The sequence below is a fragment of the Myiozetetes cayanensis genome, unplaced genomic scaffold (genome assembly GCF_022539395.1).
Source record: "Myiozetetes cayanensis isolate MyiCay16 unplaced genomic scaffold, myiCay2020 scf29, whole genome shotgun sequence".
Taxonomy (NCBI): Eukaryota; Metazoa; Chordata; class Aves; order Passeriformes; family Tyrannidae; genus Myiozetetes; species Myiozetetes cayanensis.
The window spans coordinates 2010971-2030541 of NW_026087510.1; the positions used below are offsets into that span (position 1 = coordinate 2010971).

The 19571-nt window shown below is 47.9% G+C and overlaps 2 protein-coding genes across 2 annotated transcripts in view; both read left to right on the forward strand.

The window, feature by feature from the left end:
• Positions 1 to 4757, forward strand: part of BARX2 (BARX homeobox 2) — a 29405-nt gene extending 24648 nt beyond the window's left edge. The window contains exons 3-4 of the mRNA XM_050323066.1: positions 2644 to 2728; positions 3473 to 4757. Of these exons, the coding sequence (XP_050179023.1) occupies positions 2644 to 2728; positions 3473 to 3631 (244 nt within the window). The 3' untranslated portion in view covers positions 3632 to 4757. The remainder of the gene's footprint in view (positions 1 to 2643; positions 2729 to 3472) is intronic.
• The window catches only part of ST3GAL4 (ST3 beta-galactoside alpha-2,3-sialyltransferase 4), a 1214471-nt gene that overhangs the window by 1139471 nt on the left and 55429 nt on the right, over positions 1 to 19571 (forward strand). The gene's annotated exons all lie outside the window — the stretch shown is intronic.

Below are 19571 nucleotides of genomic sequence, written 5' to 3' on the forward strand. Positions count from 1 at the left end.
CACAGCGTTGCCCAAACACTCCTGCAGCTCTGGCAGCTCAGAGCACACTGTGCTGGCACCAAAGCAAAACTAAACTTTGGAGTTGATGAGTTTTTCATGAAGATTGAACTAGAACAACCTCAATCCTCCCTGTCTCACCTTTCATGATGCAAATTTCCCCAAATCATCCAAAGGTGCCCAGCACTCAGCTAAACTTGTAGCCTGAACTCTGCTGGGGCTTGAGATCCACACCAAAGCACTGCCCACTGCCAGCCCTGGGTGGGCAGGGCTGAGGAACACTCACAGCATCCTCCTGGGGATGGAGCTGGCAGAAATTCAGCCCCCTGCAGTCAGGAGCCTCCTGGACCAGCTCAGACCCCCGGCAGCTGCACGTTACAGACTGGCTGCTGGGTGGCCAGACTGAGCTTCAAGGCTGACTTGTGCTGGGATCAAAGGTGACAGGAGCAGAGCACTCCAGTGGAAACACCACATGGTGGTGGTTTGTGTGCCTGGAGCAGGTGTGTGTTTCCTTAACACCTGAGGGGTTGGCTCTCCAGCTGGCTGCTGATCTGGCTCCATCCAGCACCTAGGGCAGCAATTCAGTGGTAAGGTGGTGTGTCCTGTCCATCAGCTTGGAAAACAGAGCCAGGGTTTTTTTTTCTTTGCTGACTTCTGCCTGCAAAGGCATAGGCAAGTTCCTTGTCATTTGAAGGAAAAGGTGAGTTCTTAGGGACTGCTTGGTACCACATGGGCAAACCAAACTAAGGGAGGCTTTAGCTTTTTTTGAAGGCTTTCAATTCTACTCTTCCAATTTAAATTATAGGGAAAAGACCCATCCAGTTTCTACAAGGTTTGTAAGCCTAGAGAAGGAACAGGAAACACACCCATCCAATTCCTATGAAGTCTGTAAACCCAGAGAGGGTTTGAAAGGTACCCCTGCCCTGGATTTAAATTTAAACTGAAGATGGCATTCTCTGCTCCCTGTCACCAAAGCCAAGGGTCTCAGCAAGGCCAGATTTCCTGGCCATGGCCACCCTGTCTCAGAGCAGAGTTCCCAATGCACTGGCTCCTCACAGCTTCACATCACAAGGTGGTTGACACTTGCTGAAGCCCTCGAGGCTGTTAATCAACATTATCATGTGACTGTTCCTTGGCTTTGTACATGTTTGGGGCTGGTGAGCAATTCCTGTCCGTGTTCCACGTCCCCTGTGTTTGTTTCCTTGGATTTCCAGGCAGTGCTGGTGACAGGGATGTGTGGCAAGAGGTGGCACCCTGCTTGCAGGCAGTCAAAGAGTTACAGGACATGTGCACTAAGTCACCAGGAGCTGGCCAAGCTGTGCTGCTCTCTGCCAGCTCATGGCTGGAAACGTGGTGGCAAAGCAGTGGATTGTGATCCGTGGTCACTCCTGCAGCTTTTGGCCTGGGGAGAAGGTTGTACCCCTGGGAGGGCACCTGGTTTATTGGTGGTGAGGGAGTGTGGTGTGACAGGGCAGTGACTGCCAGGTTCTACTCTTAAAGAACAGCAGGGGCATCTTAAATCAGTGGGGTACAGACATTCTGTGGTGGCACAACAAACCTGCAGGTGCAGAGTGATTCCAAAGTGGGAGAGAAGCAGGAATCCATGAGAGTGAGTTGGAGCCCAGGGAGGTGGTGTGGGGGGTGTGAGTGCTTGCAAATACAAGTCTGGTTACCCCAGGAGCCCAACTGAAACAGGAGTTTTATTGTGAAAAACTCAGCCTTGACAAATGTGCTCCCCCATCCAAAGGCAAGGAGATACTTGCCAAGAAGTCCCAGAATCCAGAACACTTTGGAATGTGGCTCTGAGTTGGAGCTGTCCCCCTGACTCTGTGGGGCACTTTCCCAGCACTGCTGAGGATTCCCAAGCCCATCCCTTGTGCAATTCCATTACAAAACTGCCCCATTCATGTGCTGTCACCTGTGGGGAAGGATCAGGAGTTCCCTGAGCCGCATTTGCCTCATATCCCAGGGTTTAATACAGAAATAATGAGTGGCTTCAACATGAACTTGCCTGGGTTGGAGATTTGTGGAGGATGAGTGAGGATTACGGGCTGTCTGCCGCTCAGACCCTGGAGCAAAACACGCAAATAATAAATTCCCTTGTAAGCCCAAATTGCCTACGATGGCAGAGTGCTGATGAAATGGGTTGATTTAGGTGTGCTCCTGCTCCATCAGAAATGGGAAGGGATTATGATTGATGTAGGCAGCGAAGAAGAAACGTGATACAGAGAGTAGCACTTTCAAAGGCAGACTGGTGCTGGTGTCTGCTCCTACGTGTTGGCTTCAAACACCAGAGGCCTGTTTTTTGGGGATGTGATGTCCCTAATCCATGGGCAAACGTGGAGTGTCAGCAGCTGGAGAGCAGCAGGTTTGTGTTTCCAAGAGGGCAGGGAAACCCTGTGACTTCTAGGAGGAGAAAAGGGAACAGAGAGTCTGAAAACACCTAAATAATGGAGTTTCTTCCATAGGAGCCTCTGTCTTTCGATCCTAAATTCAGGGTATTTGCTGCTTTTGTGGGACTGTTCTCAAAACGACACATCAGAGGGACACTGTTGAATGCTCTTACAGTGCTGGATTGACTGCACCTGGCATCTGAGCTCTTCTTGTCCTCTGTAAACTCATTTCAGTGTCTGTTTTGTCTCCTAGGCTCGACTTAGCCCAGTCCTTGGGGCTGACTCAGCTCCAGGTGAAGACGTGGTACCAGAACCGTAGGATGAAGTGGAAGAAAATGGTGAGTGGTTCCTTGCCATGTTCCCCATGGTCCTTAAAAACTGCTTGCAAAAGAACAGATTTGAAAGCTGAGCATCGTGTCAGTAGCTTGAGTCTATTTATACCAAGTTTGGTTTTATTCTTGGTGGTTTTTCCCGGAGATGGTCTCTTTTTTTAACGTGCTCGTACTGCAGCATGTGTGGTGGGCAAGGGGGGACCACAGGCAGGAGGAAGGATGCGAAGCAAAGGGGTGAAAGAAATGAGAGTAGAACAGAGGGAAGAACCAAAATATCTGCGTTTTTGGCACTCCTGTGATGTGGGATTGGTTCTGTGCACGGACAAAAAAGATCGTGTTGCTCTGTAGAAAACAGTGCAGTTTGGAGAGCTGATATCGTAAATTCCTGCCCTTCACCTCTTCCTTTCTCCTCTTCCACTCATTCTCAGCTTCGTGGCCCTTTCCCAGTTAAAACCTTTTTAGAAAGGAGAACCCTGCACTAAATGCTGGTTGGGCACCACGATGCTGTGACGTTCTCCAGTGGAGGTGTTTGTGAATTCTGGTCTGGGAGGGGACATGCAGTTCTAGGCTGTTCCTTGGAATGTAGTGGGACAGTTACTGCCACTTCCAGCCAATTTGGGATTAGCTTGGATACAGACCCTTGGCTGGGAGTGCCTTGCTGCTGCAGTGATGGTGTGAAGGGAGAGGGAATTGGACACAGGAACAGGATGGAGCTCAGGTTGACCCTGATGGTTCATCTCTTTGCTCCAGGTGCTGAAGGGGGGCCAGGAAGCACCAACGAAGCCCAAGGGCCGCCCCAAGAAAAACTCCATTCCCACCTCGGAGGAGATTGAAGCAGAGGAGAAAATGAACAGCCAGGCCCAGAGTCAGGAGCTGGAGGGATCTCAACCCCTGAGGAGCCCAAACTGACAGAGGAGAAGCCAGAAGAAGCCTCGTTGGAGACAGAGAAGCCTCCAGAACATATAGCAGAGCCCTCCTCAGAGGAAACTACACCACTAAGCTAAAAGGGAAAGAAGGGAGGGGAAAAGAAAAGCAAAAAAAGAGATAAAAAGAGAAAAACCAAAACCAAATATATATATATATGTATATATATATTTAAATATGTATGTAATGGTGTGTGTGTACATATATATATAAATATATATATATATGTAGACCTTGTGCAGAAGTCTAAAGATTGGTCACTTTGTGCCTTTGGGAATCAGCCATGGTGGGCCAGGTGGAACAGAGACATCCCTTGGGAATGGTGCCAACCTGTCCCTCTGCTGAGGGAGCTTTGGGACGGGGGCCTGAATGTGAATCCAGGGAAAGCACATGTGGAACCCCAAGCCAGCTCCTGCAGAGGTCCAGGGGAGGGTGGGAGGCAGAGGTGTGTGGTGTGGCTGGGCTGGAGGGCTCAGGGTGTTCTCTTGGCTTTATCCTCACCCTGGAGTTGAGCAAAAGGACAGAGAGCTTGGCCTGGTGTGGGAGCAGGGACAGGCAGGGAATGGGAGCTCCAGCAGCACCATTTCCTCTGTAACAGCACTTATTTCTGTCAGGGATGGGCCCCACTTACAACAACTCCAGGAAGGGGCTCAGACCCCCCCAGGTTTGCTTTGGAAAGCTCAAAGCTTCCAAAGGGAGATCCTTTCCCGGGCCAGGATTCCAATTGCATCTCTCTGGGTTGTTTGGGTGCCGTGTCTATGAATTTGCAGTGATCCAGGATTAATCTTGGAATGAGATGAGGGTTTGGATTTGAGTCTGCTCCAAAAGCTTTGGGATGCTTCGATCTGGGGTTTTTGCTTTGGGCCCACTACTAATTTTTGTAGGTTTTTTTTTTTTTAAAATGAACTTTTCAATGTTTTCAGGGTTTGGGGAGGATGATGGATTTCAGAAGTTGCTGCAAAAAGTTGGTGTTTGTTTAAGATGTGTGCCAAGAATAGATGTGCATCATGTTTCATAAAGTCTTGGTAAGGGTGCATTTTGCCCAAAGGCTGCAAGAGATGTATTAAGATAACCTTTATTTTTTAATTAAAAATTAAATATATAAATCAAACCGTTGTGGTTGTTGTTTCTCTCTCAAAGATTCTCACTTTAGAGTGTCAGACAGGGACTTTTTTGGGGGCTTGTTTTTTTCTATTCTAACAAAACCTGCAAAAAGGAGAGTTCATCAGACCCAATTAATGTCCCTTTGTGACAATGTGAAGCTGATTTCCGAATATCCCTTTTTTGGGGTGGTGGCAGGGATTACACACAGAGATCTCCAGTGCCTCATCCAAGAAGAGCTGAGTGGGGAGAAAGGGTTTTCTTTTCTCCCCAGTTCCTTGCTCAGAGGTGTTTGGAAGTGCTCTGGGATGGGATTACCTGTGGTGAAACTCCAGCTGCCTTCAACCAAGCCAGGGTGGGCCACGCTGCACTCCCCGTGTGCTCAACACACAATAATCCACTTTGGAAAAGGCAGCTGCTGCTTTAAGAGCATCCACAGGTTTGCACCTAAACCTAACCCAGCCTCACCACAGCAACACTCATTTACAAGGAAAATCCCAGGTGTTTGATGCCTCTTACGCTCCTTTTTCCTGTGTGAGATGGAAAATGGGGTAAAACATTTCCCCCTTGCCAGCTGGGAGCTGCAAAGTCTTTCCTCTGCCATTAAAATGCATCAAAATGTGGTTGCCTTTGGACATTTTTTTCTTTCCACAGGCTCTTGACAGTCAGAGGTGGCGGGGCAGGATTTTGGCACCTGCCTCGAGTGTGTTGTTTGCACATTTTTATCCGTGCATCTCTTTTTTTCCCCTTCTCTTCCCAGAGCCTGTGCTTCAGTTCAACCGTATCTATTGGCCTCGAAATGGCATTTCATTTAAAAAAGGCCCATGGCCTGTTTATACAGGAATTAGATTAGATGGTCTCTGAGATCCATAATCATCCTCTATTGTTCTTGGATAGTGGCATCAGCACTCTTATCTCAAAATAAAATGTTTGCACAAGTCTGAAATGCCACAGCACTCAGGGAGGGTGAAGAGAGCAATTTACTGGAAATAATTTGTCTAATGATGAGTTTCACCATCAGATTACAAAAAAAAACCCTGTGCAAGAATCTCTACTCTGTTGACTTATAAACCTGAATAATCGATTAAATCGAATTTTAGGTGCAGAACGTTCTAGAAACAAAAAGCTGATTGTCAGGGAAGGCATCACAGGTGTTTTAAATTTTCTGGGTTCAAAGTGGAATACAGGGAATCTCTTCTCAAAGCCAGGCTGGGCAAGGCTTGGAGCAACCTGGTCTATGGGATGGGAGGTGTCCCTACCCATGGCAGAGGCTGGAATAGGATGAGCTTTAAGGTCCCTTCCAGCCCAAACCAGTCTGTGATTTTATTAATTTTTCAAGATAAATTTCAGAGAAGTATTTGGGAATTTCAGTATTTAGCCTTTCACTCAACCCAGACATATTCCATACAATGATAGTGGGTGTGGGTTTGGTGGTTTTTTTGCTTTTTGTACCCAATGGATTTGTGTAAATTCCTGAAGAATTTTGATAGATTTACACGTAAGAAGAAACAAGGGGAAAAATCACTTTCTTGTCCCGAACCAGGAAGTGGTTTGTGGGGTTTCTGTGCTATCCAGTGAAATGGATAGGTATGACAATAAAAAATTTCCAAAAATTTTAAGGATATGTGACTAAACCCCAAGCAAAGCAAAGCTGGCCATTTTCCAGCCAAGGGTAAAGTGAGTTTTACAAAATGACATTTCCCACTTCCCAGATGAAAATAATTGCTTCTGACTCAGCCCCACTTTGCAGTGGGAACAGTTCCAGTGATGTTTTAATTATTTTTTTTTTTCCCCCTGTTAATCTCATTCTAATCACTTATGAGTCAATCTGGGTGAAAATGCAATACTCCAACTGCCTGGGCTAGTTTTTAATGAGTCCATAAGACACCGAAGATGTTTTTGTTCCTCCTTTGTCAGAGTAGCAATCTCAGTATCTGATTTTTCAGTGTGATTGTTTAAGTGCAAAATGAGCCCTCAGAACACCCTCTGCTGCTGCTCACACTGAATGACTTTCACTGATAATCTCCTGAGTGTTCATGGAAAGCACGATGAGAACGTGTTTGGATGGAGAGGAAACAGCAGGGGAGAAAGGGGGGAAACCACTGAATTATTTCTCGGCTAAATCTTTTCATCCTTTGTTCCACGTCGGAGTAAAACATCCACCAATTCCAGTGGAACTGAACATACTGATCCCAGCCGCTGCTGGGAGGCAAGGGCTGTTTTTCCTCTTGGTTTAAGATTTTTTTTTCCTCCTCTGGGCTGATTTTTGGTGGAACGCCAAGAATTGAGCAACTCTCCCGTTTGCCTTGGGCTGAGCTGAGCTGAGCTGAGCTGGGGGAAGTTCAGCTGTGGAGTTTAAGCCCTGACAGGGGCTGTGGTGCTGCCCAGCTCTTGAGCTGTGAGTTGGGTTTGTCCCCAGCTCCTGAGACCCAGAAAGAACAGCACAAGTCTCTGTGATGTCTCTGTGCTGTCTCTCTCGACCTTAATTCAGATGTGAGGCCAAACTGCTGCTCCCTGGGGTGGGGACTGAGGGAATGTGTACAAAGAGGCTTCCCCTCCATCCTCTGAGAGCCAGCAAAGGGCTGTCCAAGGGCCTTTGGTGACTCCTGCAGGGGGTTTTATTCCTCCCAAAGCCCGTGGAGTGTTGTGTCTCCCAGGAGTGCTGGTGGCTCATCCCAGCAGTCTGACCGGAGATGTGAGCCCTTGGGGTTTGAACCTCCTGAAGCTCAGGGGTTTTTGGCTCCCAGTTCCAGTCCCGACAGCGAGGAACAAGCCCCGGTGTCGAAATCCGACCTCCCCTGCAGGGCTGGAAACTGCTCATATCCGGAGCCCTGGCTGGGACCCACCTCTGATTGTACCCACTGCTGAGATAATTCTGCAAAGCTCTGAGCTCATCCCCCACCATGGCTCCCCCAGGTCCCAGCAAGGATGAACAAGGGAAAGAAAAAGTCTGGATTCGTTTATCTTCAGGCCAGCACAACGAAACTCGGTGTTTGGGTGGGTTTGCAGTTCCCCCCCTCCTCTCTCCATCATCTCTCTTCATCATCTTCCATCTCATGGAAAAGGACAGAAAGAAAGGAATGAGTGAAAAAAGAGGGGACGAGGAAGAGGTGAAAGAAAAGGCCAAAGGGAAAAGCTTAACTGCATCAAACTACTTGATGGAACGACATGAAATATAAAAAATTAGGGGGAAAATAACTGTGGTGAAAAGTCAACTATTTTTTTTTTGGAGGGATAAAGCTCTATTTCTGTAAAGAGAGATTTTTCTGGGGTTTAGCTGCATGTGCAAGGATGATGACTGACAGGTTTTTTCGTAAGTTTATTTTTATATAATATAAGTTAAAGCGTAGCTGGGTAAAGAACAGTTGGATTAGACTTGGGCTACAATACTGGATTTGAGCCCAAAATTTGTGTCTTGACAAAGGGAGAGATTTGGTGAAACCTAGACCCTACAGAATCTCACATGTTGGGCATGGATATCCCATGAGAACCCTGCTCCTCTTTCTTCCCAGGGTCTGGTACTACCAGGAAGGATTGATCAGGTTTTGTCGTAAACTGAAGAAGAGGTGGTTTGGGGGCATCAATCTTTGGAGCACAGTAGCTTTTTGGTTTTGCACTGAAGCTACCATTTAAATCTCTAAAATTACAGATATTTGGTTAAAATTACAATCAAAAACCCACCAAAACAACAAAAAAACCCCACTCAACTTGACACTTGTATCTAGGAATCTATAACCGGATACAAACTTTAGGCCTTGAAGTCTTGGAGTTTGAGCTCATGAGGGTGATTTTCAATGCAGGGCTTTGAACCTTAAAATATTTTTGAACCCTTTGAACCCTAAATATTTTCCCCCTGCAGAAATAGATTCATTTTGGGTTGTTGGGTTAGTTTTAAACCAGTCACCCCGTTTCTAGGCTTTGCCCCCCCCCAGTTCCAGACCCTTCCCATGTGTTGGGAACCTCCTCTAATGTGCTGTCAATGGAATGATCACAGACACTGCTGGGAAGGGAACCTCGGCACTCTGGGATGTCTCCCAAAGGGAGAGGGGGATCCAAAGGGACACAGAGGTGGTTCCAAGGGCAGAGGGGCTGCTCAGTTCCCCATGGACAGGGAACCCCCAGGCTGCTCTGACAGGTCCGTTCACTGCTGGAAACACCAGAGCTCTTGTTTTGCCAACCAACTGGGAGCAATGGAAAGTGTTACTCAGGAAGAGAGGTTCCTGAAATCATCTGCTGCTGGACAACCTTCCTGCAGGCAGCTGGGAGGAGGGGCTTTCCCTCCAGAGCTCGGTGAGAAACAAATTTATGGAGGAGGAATTTCAGAAGCCGAGGTTTCCCCCGGGGCAGGAGCACTAACAAAAGGGGAGGAAGTGCTGGTTACCCCTTGGGCAAATGCCTCTGGTGTTTGCACAAACCAAAGGAACCAAACCCTCCTAGATAAAACAATAGTGAAACATTTCAGGCCTTTTGCAATTCCCACACGAGGGCCATTAATGTCCTTCCCAAACAGGCCTTGTCAGGTGGTAAAGGTTGAGTTCCTGGACACTTCACCATTCTCACCACACCCAGAGCCCAGCTCTTGAACTGAAGCAAAACCTTTATTAGTTATATCAGAGCTGCAAAACCCAGTTCTGATGCTGATTCTTCCAAACCCCAGTGAGCTCAGGCAGGTTTGACCTATGAAGAAGAGACCCTGCAGCCCTGTGAGATGTCAGAGAGGCTGTTGCAGAATGGGAATTAAGTTGGAGCAGGTCAGAGAGCTGCCTGAAGTCAGTCAGGTCCTGGTATTTATGCAAGAAGGAACCAGTGGGGAAAGTTTTCAGCAGCATCCTTTCCTGTCACAGCTTGAGCAGCTGCTCCAGCAGTGTCACCTCGTGATTCTGATATTATAGTCCTGCTCTTATTTACTCTCACAAAAGTAATGGGAAAAAAAGAGGTGTCAACTGTCATCAAAACAGCTGAGTTTAGTCCTTGAGGCTGCTGGATACAAATCCTGCAGATTTTTGGGGCTTTCAAGAACTTTTTAGCAGGGCAACACTGAGAGGGAAGGAAGATTACCTGTAAAGCCAGAACACAGAGTTCTCCGTGGAGCTTTCCTGGTGCCTCTGCAGAACATGGATTCTCCTAAACATTTAGCAGCTAAATGAGGAGCAAAAAATCTGGAAGTGGTGGATTAGGAGTGCTAAACACACGAGCAGGTCACAGGCTGGGGGTTCTCACTCACAGTGATTCTGTTGGGAGCTGGTGGCACCAGCTCAGTGAGGAGGAGCTTCTCCTCCATCCTCCACCCCTGACCTTAAGTGCACAAACAAGCCTTGGTGCTCTGGGTCCAGGCAGGGGAGTTTCCCTTCCCTTACTGGAAGTTTGGATTGCCCACAGTTCCAGCTCTCTCCCAAACCTCCCTGTCTCTGCCCCTTCCTGGTCAGAGCTGTTCCCATGGGAAGCCCTTTGGAGAATTGCACATCCTGGGATTCCCAGAGCCCTGATCCGCCCACGCTGATGGGTTCAGACACCAGAGTCTGCTCCCAGGCCAGGAGCTCCACACCAAGACAATTTCTGCACCCAGAACAATCTCTCCCTTTTTCCTGTGCCCATCCCTGGATCGGTGTGGGAGGACTGGAGGAGAACAGCTTCAGTCTGAGAGGCCTGACCCCTTGCAAACAAGGGATGTAGAGCATCTACAGCCCTCTGCAAACCTCAGAGAGAGCAAAGAGCTGGGCCAGCTCCCTTTCCACGCTGGGATTGGCACCCAGGAGCTGTTCCAGGGTGAAAATTAACGGCAGCTAATCCATAACGTCATCTGCTCCTCCACACGGAGATATTTCTATTATTTGGGTGGGGAACATGACTCAGAGAAATTATTTCCTCTCCTGTCCATGCTTCTCATTACTGGAAAGGCAGTGGTATTTTTTCCCCCGTGTTTCATTTTGTAGTGTTTAGGATAATTGATGCTGAGGAGGTGTCTGATAATGGGATTAGAAGCCCAGACTGGGAGTTACCTGCCTTATTCTCCCTGTGCCTCAGTGAATATTTACCCCTGAGGTAATAATTAGATCCATTCATGCAGTGAAAAGTCACCCATGGTGCAGTGAGATGAAGATGTCAGAGAGCAGAGCACGGCTTGGCACTTGTTCCAAGTTCAAGGAGAGCGGGAATAAGTCATTCCTGAAGCATCAGCCAGTCATCTCCCTGCTCAGTCTGAGGTTCATCGCTCCCCTTCCCGAGGACCTGCCCCTCTGCTCCTGCCGTGTCACCACCAGGGATGAGCAACAGGCCTTGAACTTGATCCTCCCCTTCGTGGGGCTGTTGGAAAGCTGTGGAACACCCTCCCTGCAGCCCTTCCCAGGGAATGCTCTGCTCCCTGGCTCCCAGCCCTGGGCTGGATCAGGCCAAGCACGTTGACCTTTTGGACACAGCCCATCTGCTCAGGCAGCAGAGAGGGAGCTTTTCCTGATTTCCTCGGTGCTGGGGGCAGTCTGTGTGGGACAAGGGCCAAGATGAGGCTTCAGGCTCCGACTTTGAGACACCCAGGAGAAATCCTGCTTTCCAAGCAGCTCTCTGGAGGTACAGAGCCCTTTGGAGGGTGTCACACACTCCTCCCCCAGCTGTGGTTCCCCTAAGTCAGGACTTGCTGCACATCCATCCAAGGCAGGATGGTTTTTTTTCTTCCAGAAAAACAAAGCTTTCTAGATTTTCTCTCTTTTTCAAGGCCTGCTGTTAGCAAAGAAACTGAATTCCAGTTGTGGGCAATAAACCTGGAGCAGGTAAACAGGGGAGTGCTGCCAAACCACTGATGTTCCAAGTGCTCCTCCGAGCTCTGTGTCCTCTTTGGGGGATCCTGTTTTTATCAGTTTTATTTCCTGCTTGTTCTTTCTCACAGCTCACTTTGATTAAAGCCAGAGTAGTTACAACAACATCAGACTGGGGAAAGGATACTTGTGAAATAAAACACAACTATTCCCCTTTTCCCTGTGCAAGAAGGTTCTGTGTGTCAGTGCTGGGATCCTGTACCATGGCAGGAGATAAAAGTCAGGATTAGCAGGGTCTGTTTGGGTTACACGGCCAGGTTGTTGCAGTTCTGTGTGTTTGTTGACACTTTCTCTTTCATAAATATTTCAGTCTCTGTCTAAAAACAAATTGAGGGGTTTTGCAGGTTTCTATTCCTCTTGGAAAGCTGTTGCAGAGCCCAGTTCCTTCACTACATTTTCTATCTTCACTTCTCTGTGTCCCATTCCGCTGCATTTTATTTTTTCCCTGGCATTGTCCACCAGCACAAGCAGTTCTCCCTCTCTGCTGCTTCTCCCCCTGGGTATTTAAAGCTGGGGATCAGATCTCAGAGCAGCCTTTATCCTGCCAGGCTCCTGGAGGTTTGTCCCATGAGATAAACTCCTTCCCAGGATCCCTCCCATGTCCTTTTGCTGCTTCTGTTCCAGGCTGGATTTATCTTTCTCGAACACAGGTGATGAAAACTACACACATTGCTGCAGCAAAGGTCTCACAGCAGCGTAGCCTCCATCCCAGACATCTCATCTGGCTCATTTTGGAGTTCAAATTGCTGGTTTTTTGAAGGGGGGCCACCTGATTTTGGTAGCCAGAGACCTCGTTTAATCACTCAGGGATTACCACCCTCGTGGTCTGCTCCTTCCATGCCCTCCCTCGTTCCTCTGCTCCCATCCTCCATCTCCTGTTTTCCTGCAGGTTGCCCAGTTCCTTTGGGGAATGGCAATCTGACTCAGCTTTTTGTCATCAGCAAACTTTGATGGCTCAATGCTGCTTTTACTGCCCCTGGTTTTAATTAAATACTTATATAAAATTAGTCCCAGCCAGGATCCTGACCAGCTCTGTTAATGAACTGCCTTGAGCCCACTTGTCTCTCTCTGAACACGTTTTCCTTAGATCTCTGGACCCTCTCACACAACCCCCTGCTTTGTCAGTGAAGTTATTAATTCCCTTTACAGCATTAGGGAGTCCACACAAACTGCTGGTGGACGGCCCTTGCTTTGTCTAGAAAATCCATTATCCCATTGAAGACAGAGATTATCCACAGCAAACATCTTTCCACATTATCCCATTTCCCTCTCTATCTCCCCTGTGTTTGGGGTTGCTTTATTTTCTGAGGCTTTTCAAGTCTGTTCTGTCAAATGTCCTTCCCAGTTCTTAAATGCAGGTGGCATTTTCTCAGTGCTGGGTTGGTTTATTAAAACCTTTGCTCTCGGGGTTTGTGGTTGTGTGATAAGGATCTTGTTTGGGACATGAGATTTGTTCCTGACTGGATTGTAGTAGCTCCAGATTTTCTACCCTGATTTCCCTCCTCAGTCTGACTCTTGCTTTCATCAGTGTGAGGGTTTGCCTTCATTTTTGCTGTATGGACTCAGGGTTGCCATTTCAGAAACGCAAATTTTGCTTTCCAGGAGTCCTTTGGTTAATTCGGGAGGTGCCAGTGGATGAGGAGCCTGCCCAGAGACTGAGAGATGGCTCTGCCGTGCCCACAGCACGCTCCTCTGACCAAACCCAGAGTTCCCACACATCTACCCAGCCCTTTTTCTTCTGAGAATTCAAAGGTCAGGCAAACAGGGGCGGGAAATGGGAGCAACGCTGCTCAATTCACTCCAAACACTTTTAATGACAATGTCCTTTCATACCTGCCAGCGATTTTTTTTTACTTTTTCATTTTCCTTTTTAGCTCCCTGCCATTGTTAATCTTCTTTTCCCTCTCGCCCTCTGTGTTTATTTTTGTTGCAGATTTATTGGGTGCACAGTTAAGTGCCATTTAGCTTTGCAGAACTGTCATCGCCAGCACTTTATGAATGGGATCATTCACTGACAAACTATTTAAACACTAAAAGGGGGGAAAATTTACTGCTCCAGGTCAATGAAGAAGCCAAGATCAACTGAAACTCAGCTGTGTTTCTCCTTGAACATGGGAATGTGATGAAGGAGTTTTCTTTAATGAATTCTCATCCTTAATTTATCCCCGCACGTCAAACTGAATGTCACTGGTTTGCAGTGCTATTTTTCCTAAAATAATGCCTTTTTTTTTTTTCCTGACAGCTTGCAAGAGCCCAGAGATCTAAAAATGTGGCTGAACAGGCACTCACACACCTGCTAATTAAGGCTATGAATAAGCTGTGACCAGTCATGCAGCCACTGACAACGAGGCCTGGGCAGGGAAGTTTTTTTTAGGAAGAAAGCAGGGGGAGTTTGGGGAATCAAATGCAATCCTGGGAGCAGGTCTGACCTTTTCTCCTTGATAACCTTAAAAAAATCTTGCTGTCCTTTAATATTCCTGTCCCATAGCTGCCAGAAGGGCAGAGTGGTGCATCCTGTCTTCTGCCAACAGATTCAAGGGAATTCCTCCCTGGGAGGGTGGGCAGGCCCTGGCACAGGTTGCCCAGAGAAGCTGTGGCTGCCCCTGGATCCCTGGAAGTGTCCAAGGCCAGGTTGGACAGGGCTTGGAGCACCCTGGGCTGGTGGAAGGTGTCCCTGCCCATGGCAGAGGTGGCACTGGATGGGTTTAAGGTCCTTTCCAACCCAAACCATTCTGGGATTTTGTGATTCTGCGTCAGACCGGACTTTTCCCTTGGAAACTTCTTCCATCCATGGAGCCTGGTAGCAACTTCTACAGGTCAGTGCCTAGACCAGTACAGTTATTACAAGTGGTTTTGCCTGTCCTTTATCAGCTGAGCCATCTCATAAGCCAGGGAAGTGCTGCAGGAAGCTGCACCTGCTTCATTTTCAATGTTCTTCTTGAAAGGGAATTGTCTCCCCCTTTTTTTTTAGCACCATAACGTGCATAACCTTCAAACCAGGGAGCAAGGTTGCCTGTTTGCTCGTGCTGTTTCGTGTGTTGAATCCTGCCCTCCACATCCTAATCTTTCCTAGTTGCCTTTAATGCCTCGGGAGTGTGTAAACATGTATTTATATACGTGTGTGTGACTGCAGGTTTGCAGCAGGACTGGACGGGCTCCAGGAGCGCAGCCGGTGGGGACTGCTGGGTGTTGAGTGAGGGAGCAAGGTGGCCTCAGGTTTCCCATCTCTCATGTCTCTGATGCTCTGACCCTCTGAAATTCCTCTGCTTTTTTTCCCAAGTGAAAGTTTTCTCTTCACCTGATCCCAGGATATTGCCAGGCTTACAGCACAGGGGATCAAGTTGTGTTGCAAAGTTGACAAAAATGACAATTTTATGTGTTTTCCTCCAGCAGTTCCACGTTACTGTGGAAGCTTTTTGACTAATCCACCCAGATTCAGAGTTAATCCTCGAGCACTTGGTATATTTGAGTGTAGGTATTTGAGAGATTTAAATGGACACCACTAACCCCTCTGGGGTCTCGTTTCTTAACATACCTTAGAAACTCAATCTCAGGGAGGAAGATGAGACACAAAGGCTTCTTTTCTGTAGCAATCAGCTTTGATTTTACTCTCCTCACAGGGTGAAATCCAGAGAACAAGGACTCCATGGTCATGATTTTAATGCTTTAGCAACATTAGTTAATGCAGAACTTCTAAGTGCCCCTCTTACAGATGTGGAGACTACAAGCACAAAGAGCTGGAGCACAATTCCCAAAATAACAAAGGCAAGAGTGGCAGGAACACAGAGCCCAGGGGTCCTGTCTGACAGCAGTGAGAGCATGGACAGCAGTTCAGCTGCTCATAAGAGGTGGATTGTAATCAATACACTGTGGCTTTGGCCACAGTTTCTCATAAATTCTTCTAAATTTGCATGCTTTTGGTGCATGGGGAAATATTATAACAGACTTTCTGGTAATATTTCATCACCTGTAATTCTAGTCCAGTCAGCAGGTGCAGGAGGAGGTGAGAGGTGGGAATGGGAGCAATTCAGGTCTGGAGTTGGATCATGAAACCCCACAGTCGTGTGGAACTTGCTGCTGGGGCCGAGTTGGTGAAGGCACCCATGGCTGGACATCAATAAACTGGGAGTGTAACCCCCCCAAGAGCTCCTGTGGGGCTGTTCTTCAGCCTTGGAGAGGTTCAGGTTGAAGCCACCAGCCCTCTGTGCCTGCAACTGGATCTTCACAGCCATCTCCAGGGAAGCCACCACCAGCTTTGCTGTCTAGTTTGGGTCTGACTTCAGGTACTTTGGGCTCCACTGCTGTGTTGCTGTAACTCTTATTGCCCACATTGCCACATCAGTCATGTTCTTGAGCCAAGGGGTGCTGATCCACCCCTTGCCCATCGAGGATGGGGGCAAGGACACTCCCTGGGCACCCTCATGTGCCTTTGGGTCACAGTCCTGCCCTCCTTCTCTCCCTTGGTCCTCGTGCTGTCAGTAGGTAAGAGCAGAATCAAATTCATCATCTCTGTAATTGCTGGTGTTTATAATTAACTAAAGCCTATTTTTACCCAGATTTTTTTTTTTTTTCAGGAGCTCTGGGTGCTTTGGTGTATGAACAGATGTTGCAGTAAAAATAGGTGCTCTCTGAACAGGCTGTGAGTGGGGATGTTGTGCTGAGCCTTTGTTTTCAACCTCGGGAACGAGCAGAGAAAATGCTGCAGTTGCTTAACACTTAATAATAACTCCCTGTTACAATCCCATGTGGAAATATCCCCCCATGTCAGGCTCAGGGTTTTTGAATGGGCACAGCATTAACGTGGCTGGGGCAATAAAAAACCTTCTCTTCACAGGGCTGGGCTGGGCCAAGTCCCTCCATGCAGCGAGTTCAGCAGCTCTTGGGCTCCAGTTGGAAGTGAAGAGCTGCCATTTCAGCTTCTGGAGAGTCAAATCCTTGAGGAAGGTTTTGTGTATTTAACATTTTTTTGTCTTTCCTGCCTTAAAAAACTGATGTAGAAGGTGAAATGACACAGGTCTCACTTCTGAATCTGCTGGATTTCCCTGCTGGAGAGGATGGATGGAGGAGATGTTTTACCGGCGCGAATAATCAAGCACGGAACAGCGCCCAGGGCATGGGGGATCTGCCATTGCTGGGAACACTTGACATCCAGGGGGAATTTCTCTTCTTCAGAGACTTCCTCTGGTTAAAATTAATTCTGTGCTTGTGTTCTAAGGGGGCTGAAAAGAGGGGATCACACTGGTTACCCCTCGTGGTGTTAACGTTACCTCTCAGCCCTGCGCTGCTGGATCACCACGACTCTTTGGGAAAGGATGGAATAACCCCCAGGAGCTGCTGTTTTGTATCTCCCCAAGGCTGTTCCTGTTGATGTTTCCTGAAAAAAAAAGCCCAGAGATTAATTTATCATCTCATTATCTTGCAGCACCCAGTTTTCGGCATTCCCAGCACCCAAGGCCTGGAGTTTACAACTAAAACTCGGATGGTTTTATGGAGCTTCTTGATCTCTTCTCTGTGGGGACAGGATGTGAGGGCATGGCCTGAAGTTGTGTCAGGGGAGGTTTAGGTTGGATATTAGGAAAAGCTATAATGTGGTTAAAAAAACCCACAGGGATTTAGATAAATACCTGAAAGGAAATGATATCTGTGTGGTTTTTTTTTATTTTCAAATTTGTTTGTTGTTTATTTTTTTTTTAATTAAAAAATGTTGTGATCTGTATTCCATTGGGGCAGGAGAAGGGAACAGCCCCTCATTCTTTTCACCTGTAGTCTGAAATTTTTGCTCAGCTACAATTCTTGGCTTCAAGTGCAGCACAGTGAGATGTTATACAGATATTATACAGAAACCTAAGGGTGCAGCTGAGGTTTGTCATCTTCTGCCCTTCCTGCCAGGGGCTCAGCCCATGAACAATGAACAGCTTTGACCCAGAGACACGAGCAAAAAAGGTCAGGGTCACACACACACAAGAGCAGCTCCTGAAAATCCAACGAGGGTGGGAATTTGCATCTCTGAATGTCACATCCATGGGAAGTTCTTTACCTCTCCAAGGGTTTCCCAGGCTGGGATCACCGTGTGGAGAACACAACCTACGAGAAAGTCCAGTGGGAGCTGTAATTGCAGATGAACACATGAATCCTGAGGCCATGCACTGAAATGTCTTGGAGAGGAGAAAGAGGAGTCTTAGCCAGAGAAGCCTGGCCTTGGCAGGAGAAGCTGTTTCCACCTATTATCTTTTGATGCTGACAAAGGGTGAAAAAAAAAAAAAAAAAAAAAGGAAAGAGAAGGTAGAAACCACATATAAATATTAATTAATGCTCTCCAGGCTTCTTCTTCTTGGTCATGTTAAACCTTTAATCCCTGGGATTTAAACCGGTGGCTCTTTGTTTGTCTCCAGATAACAAGTGTGGAGAGGGAGTGCTGGGGGAGAACCTCGGCATCCAGCTTCTCATTGCTGTGCTGGGCACCCTGTGTGCACAGCCTGCATCCCTTGGGAATGATGATGCTCCTAAATCTGCTCCACTTGGGCTCACCTTCCCCAGGCTTTGCATTAACCCCTCTCCTTTTCCATTTGCAGCTGGTTGAGAGAGTGCCTGTGGTCAGTCATGGGAAGGTGGCAGTGTTGGGGAATGTGGGACACCCCTTCAGTCACAAATAGAAAATTATGGAACCACTGAGGCTGGAGAAGACCTTTAAGCTCATCAAGACCAACCAGCCTGCTGCTCTTCCAAAGTGCAGGGGTACCCTGGAGACAACACAGCTCCTGAAGGGAACAGGGTGCCTTGGATGTGTCCCTGCCACCTGGGTGAAGCTGGCAGGGAGGGGAGGGCTGGGGTGGATTTCTCCTCCAGGGATTACTGCTGCTCCTTGGCAGGGGGAAATGCTCCCTTGCTTGAACTCTTGAGGTTAAGCCCCATCATTCCTGAGCGTCACTCAGCGCTTCAAGGGGCTGTCAAGAGGATGACACGAGAATTTGTTAAGAAAGTGATGTTTCCCCTCATCCCCTGCTGTCCCTCAGGGCTCCCAGGCACTGGGCAGAGGAAACTGTGATGAGAGGGGGGGAATTAAATCCCTTTGCAGCTGCCCCAGAGCCAACACTGGCACTGGCTCCTGCCCTGACCTGGGCTCTGTGCCCTTCATGGGCAAGAAGAGGAAGGCAGAAACTCTGGGCACTCTTCCTCATTGTATCAATGTGTTTATCCTCAATTAATGTCATTTCTAGGACCCCAAGAATCTTCAGTGTTTATTCCTTATTCCCATTTTGCAGATGAGTGGCTGAGGCTTGACCACCCGGCAGCGTTTCCCAACCCGACTCGCTCTTGCAGGCAACAGATAAGATCAGCTTTAGGAGACAGGAAACCAGCACATTTCCAGGGATATTTCTGCAAGCTGAACATGCAGGAATCACTCAGCCTTCCAACAAGCAGCAGCGAGCCCGAAACGCAGCCAGGGAGGGAGCTCAGCCCAAGAGGGTCTCCCCTTCCAGGAGCTCTGCTCTTTTTCTCGTGTGCAGAGCAAACCACTCATTTTCCCCAGCAAACAATGGTAGTTTGAGGTTCAGATTTACAGCAGGGCTCTCAGTGTCTCCCTGGTAGATATGCAAGGCTTTTTAGCCGTTGCCCAAGGTGGAAATTCGTAAAGGTGATGGAAGAGTCTCTCAGACAGCACAAAAGGTGGTTTGTTTTGTCCCTGGAGATCTCCCTGAGCCAGCAGTGCTGTTGCTTTTCCTCTCCTCCCCTTTCCCTCGGCACATTGCTCTGCTCCTCTGGTTTTCTGGGGAAACAAGGCAGCAGGAAAAGTGCTTCTCATTTACTTTCTGTCCCTCAGTGTTTGTGTTTCTGCCCTGATGTCTCTCACCCCAAGTTCAAAGCCTGCAGCCTGAGCACCTTTGTGCCACCTTTCTCCCAGCTCCTTCCCAGGCTCTTTCCCATCCATCTCCCATCTTTCTCCCCGTGGCTTGCTTAGTTCATGAATTTCCCTCGAACATACAGACAGATTTTTTTCTGTTGGGAAAATGAAG